Consider the following 5,323-nt stretch of genomic DNA (forward strand, 5'->3'; position numbering starts at 1 on the left):
GGTAAACATTATAATTGAAAAGAGAACAGTTGTAAAATGGTTGATGATAACTAGATAGTTCTTTAGAATACGATATAGCTTATATATATATTATTGCTAGGTGGATTTAACATATATATCCATTTTAAAAATTATAAGTTATGACATAGATGAATATCTTAAGCTGTGCATTATTTTACTTTCAAAACACTGTAGCTGATCAAGAACGAGTGGAACAAGTACCTAATGTAGCTTATGTAACTATGCCTACCAGTGGTCTATCAGGTCAACAAATAACTGGCATTGCTTATGATAATATTATGCAAAAGCATATGTGTAAGTGTGAGAATCCAACAATTCATCGAGAATCAGGCGGTCGATTGCAGAGTATTTGGGCAAGACTAAGAGAAGTTGGAATACTTCGATATTGCGAAGTAATGATATCATATTTGTGTATAGTAACAAGCATAATATACTTATATCATTCAGGATATAACGTGTGAAAAAGATCGATAGCGTTATCATACATGCTCATTAATGGGGGCTATTGTCATTATTACTGTTATATTAATTTGCTATTAATTAATTTCAAAATCTATTATAGAAAATTAAAACACGAAAAGCGACTACACAAGAATTACAAACAGTTCATAGGTCTGAATTAAAATAATAATTCTATGATAACTAATGAATACGAATAGTAGTAGTAGTGAATATCGTTATATTTTTACTCTAGTGAAAAGTATGTATCGTCCTATTTGGATAAAATGCAAGTAACTGCTAAAACAGATCATGATGAACTAGAAGGTAGGATATCATAACATAGATAGAATCTATATAATAAAATTCATAATAGTTTATACAAGTCTTTCTGCTTGCCAATGGGAATATTACTAATTTTCATATTAATTCTTTTAATTGTACCTAGTGGATGTCACTGATGTATCGACAAATGATTTAAATTTAATCCGATTACCATGTGGTGGCTTAGGGGTAAGATTGGATGCAATATTAATGCTTTAATGATGAATTTAGTTAACTCTATCGAGACTCAATTTTATTTCTCTAGATTGATAGTGAAACTGTATGGGATCCATGTCATACACCTAAGGCGGCTAGAATTGTATGATCATAAATTACACTATGTTATTTCACTTCTTGATTTACATTGACGAATTTGTTTATTCCAGGCTCGAGTCTTATGATATTAAGTATTGCCTTCTTATTTATTTTAGGCTGTTGGATGTGTCGTGGATCTAGCAACTAAAGTAGCCAGAGGAGAGCTACGGGTACTTAATAAATTTTGATCCAATTTAATGATATTCCATTTTAGTCTAATTTCAGCCATTTTAATTTTCTCTTAGAATGGCATGGCAATTGTTAGACCTCCAGGACATCATGCTGGACGTGATACAGCAATGTAAGGATTGAAAATAGTTTCAGATTTACCTTTATAAATCCTGTTGAGAAAGATAATTCCAAGACATTAAAATCTACTTGATGTAGGGGAAGCTGCTACTTCAATTCAATTGCAATTACGGCTAGCATTCTGAAGCAAAAATTGAACCTACGTAAAGTTTTAATATTTGATTGGGTAACTATAACAGCAATTAGAATTAGCGCTCCCTAAAATGATCACTACATTAGAAATATTGATTTCAAGATAATTATTATTATCTGAAATATTTATCTTATTTATTTTAAAGGATATTCATCATGGAAATGGCACACAGAATACATTTTATGAAGATCCAAATGTTCTAACAATCTCAATACATCGATACGATAAAGGTTTATTTTTCCCTGGTACTGGTGCGATTACTGAGGTAGACAAACAGATATTAGAATATCTATTCTGTGAAACTTATTAAATCATGTTTAAGAGAGTTGCAGATAGTATGTAATCGTATCATACTCACGACTAGTTGTAATAATTTACAGGTAGGAAATGGATCTGGAACAGGCTTTAACGTCAACGTAGCATGGGATAGCGGATCAGGTAATATCATTTAGAAGATCATCAATTGCTAGATCATGTTATATATTAAAGCAATTTTATTATTTTCCAATTCTATTTAAATTGAAATAGATGTTAAAATGGGAGATCCAGAATATTTAGCGGCTTTTAGGTAAATTTTAACTATCGAATTTTTTGTTTTAAGCATACTACAAATGGATAACAGTAGTACATGCATTAAAATCGATGCTCACAAATCTACATAGTCTCATATCGGATATGTATATCTTTTATATAGATAAAAGCTGCTCACTTTAGTTGAAAAATGTACGTCTAATATTTCAATTTAAAATTTTATTTATTACGTAGATGTGTGGTACTACCTATTGCAAAGATGTTCAGTCCTGATATAATCTTAGTATCAGCTGGTTTTAATGCAGTTGCGGGACAAGCTCATGAAAATTTTAATTATAGAGTATCTCCTGCATGTAAGTAAAGCATTTTAGTCTATAGGATCCTTATAACAAATTCTAATCTTCAATAGTTCTAATTACTGATGCTTTCTTTGATATCATGTAATATATATATTTTACATATACCCATTTTGGAATTATGGCGGATATTCCTGACGTAAATCATTGGTATAACTATAGGTTTTGCAAATATGACAAGAAAATTAATAGAAAGCATCAATAGCAAAATTGTACTAGCCTTGGAAGGAGGGTAATTATAATAGATATCTACCTAATTTAAGCTGCTTGTTTTGAGACAATATTTTATGAATGACAAATTATTAAGTTAAAATTTTATCTATAAGGCACGATTTACCTGCGATTTGTGATGCCTCTGAAAGTTGTATGAGAGCACTACTATTAAGCGACCCCATGCCTGCTGTATCAAGCGAAGAACGAAATAAAGAGCCCAATCAGGCGGCTGTTAAGGTTTTAGAGAAAGTAATTCAGATTCAACAAGAACATTGGCCGCAGATTAAGCGAATGGCATCGTATACTAAATACTCGCAAAACGAGGCCGAACGGCATGAAAAAGAAGAAGTAGAAACAATATCTGCTTTAGCAGCTTTATCTATGGGTGTTACAAGTGAGTTTGAAAATGTACTCATTCATTTATTACATTTAGATTTTAAAAATTATAAAGAGAACTAATCCGGAGCCATAAAATTATTTATTGATTTATTTAACCGAAATCGTCAATATTTAACTTTGTGCTGGATTTATAGACTATTTAGATTATAATTAAATCGAGTACTTTTAATTTTTCATTAGATTATGCTCATTAGTTTGGCTTTTCCTTCCGTTGAAAATATGGATATGTTTCTATAGTAAAATAAATATTTAAAAAAGTTGAGCACATTTAAGGATACAATATCTACTCGCTGCTGTCAACTTGATTTTTACCATTTCTATTGATTAAGAGATAATTTATTCCATTGCTTGATTACAACTGAAATGAAAGTGTTGATGATTCGTTTACTATCATAGAGAAAGATTTTTGTTGTCGATATAAAAAGTTGGAAAACTTTGTAATAATATGACTAATATGTTTCAAATATGATAGAAAATTGTTTATGATGAAAAGTAATATAATATTGTACGAGCTTGCTAGGCATCATGAGTACGGCATAGCTTAAAAATTATAACAACAACTATTTGACGATAAGAGAAATTTATCACTGCCATCATCATAATCATATTATCGACGTTACAACCTTTGTTTAGTATAAAATGATCTGAGCTGCGATCTTATATCAGCTTCTCATTAAATTGCAGTATTTGAATTATAATATTGTAGACATAATTCATACATTCCTAAACTATCCAAATAGTTTATTTAACCTACGTAGGTAAAGCTATATTATAAAGTTGAAAAATTCTAAGATTGAAATATCTGTTCCTTGCGATGGTCATAATGATAACTTTACAGAAAATTTGTTCTTGTTTGATATTAATGCGCGCTGATGTTGATTTTATATCTATCATGAGAAATCACTTTTAACAAAAAAATATTGAATATAACAATCTTACTTAAACTATACTTATTTCATGGAATGATTACGTTGACTACTTCCATCCAACTTGTATTATCATAAATAATTTCTATTACAAAAAATATGTGTAAAAATTTACCGATGCATTGTCATGCATATAGCAGATGCTTTTGCAACACTGCAAAATTTCTCATTGCCATTTAGGCGAGAGAAAGAAATGTTTTCTCTCATTTTAATCATATTTTAATGTTGGTAAGAATCTTTGGAATTCATGGATAAAGATACAGATTCGATTTTGTAGAAAATTCATGCAAATGCCGCTGAATAAGTTTGAAAGAGTTGTTCTTATAGTCTGTTAAGTTCTTTTGCCTTTGATTAAGATTACTACAGTATTAACTTTCAATTTCGTATAATAAATTAAACCTGTTTGAATAATTGTGATTTGCGTTAATATCGTTCTTATCATTGATGTCTAAATAATTGCTATAACAGGTATTCCCTTCTAAACTACGATACTTATTTACATAGTAATAGCATACCATGGCGCTAGCATCCGCTACCGTAATATTTCTATAAAATATTTTTTAAATTGTATCAAAGGAGTACGTTTGATCTTAAATTTATTTTACACGTGATAACCATTATTAAATGCACGGGTAATGAGCTTTTGCGTAAAAGTAGTTAATAGTCCTTATGTATATCTAGATAATCGCTAACTTTAATTTGTTATTAACTAAGCTATGCTTAGTTACTGATGATGTTTGCAGTATTGACCACTAGCTAATTTTCATACAATGATATTAGTAGCTCGATAGATTAATGCCTACCTGCGTGCAATTGATAAGGATATACCGGTACTTCTTATGGTAGATATATTTTACGGTAGTTTGACTTGTAATAGATAAAAGCTCAAGATAGATAACTATAACAGAAGTTGTAGATATTAAAGACAGACCAGTTAGAAACTCATAGGGTATTTATTTGGAAATGCTTAAATTAGAACAGTTTGATGGATAAAATATGGCAATAGAATGATGATATTAAATTTTGAGTAAAGAGTATTATTATTGTACTTCTTTTATCACAAAATTAACTGAAAATGTTAGAATTTGAAATCATCATATAAGGATCATAAAGGAATATTAAGTATAATATGATACTGATTAGAAATACTGCAAATAAAAATTTGTAAGTTATTTTGTATTAGTTTATACCGCATAAATTTTTATAAGGTAGTAAAGTATCCTTAGCTGTTTATTCCTTCATCGTGAATTTATTAAGTTAAAAGCAATGACCTATCGTAAAAAATTGAATTAGATTTATTGGTAGCGCGNGTTCCAAGTAGAGCTGAAGTTAGTGAAGATTCTGCTATAGCAGCTTGG

The 5,323-nt window shown here is 29.7% G+C and overlaps 1 protein-coding gene across 1 annotated transcript; it reads left to right on the forward strand.

The window, feature by feature from the left end:
- Nucleotides 1–242: 242 nt before the first annotated feature.
- On the forward strand, nucleotides 243–3,099 carry TRIADDRAFT_23354 (uncharacterized protein; the record flags this gene model as incomplete). Its single annotated transcript, XM_002110675.1, has 14 exons — nucleotides 243–413; nucleotides 584–633; nucleotides 716–786; nucleotides 908–972; nucleotides 1,049–1,102; nucleotides 1,215–1,268; nucleotides 1,344–1,399; nucleotides 1,486–1,573; nucleotides 1,686–1,805; nucleotides 1,921–1,978; nucleotides 2,069–2,108; nucleotides 2,306–2,424; nucleotides 2,590–2,659; nucleotides 2,754–3,099. The coding sequence occupies 14 exons, from the start codon at nucleotides 243–245 to the stop codon at nucleotides 3,097–3,099; spliced, it is 1,362 nt and encodes a 453-aa protein (XP_002110711.1).
- Nucleotides 3,100–5,323: the final 2,224 nt, after the last annotated feature.

The sequence above is a fragment of the Trichoplax adhaerens genome, genomic scaffold (genome assembly GCF_000150275.1).
Source record: "Trichoplax adhaerens TRIADscaffold_3 genomic scaffold, whole genome shotgun sequence".
Lineage (NCBI taxonomy): Eukaryota > Metazoa > Placozoa > Uniplacotomia > Trichoplacea > Trichoplacidae > Trichoplax > Trichoplax adhaerens.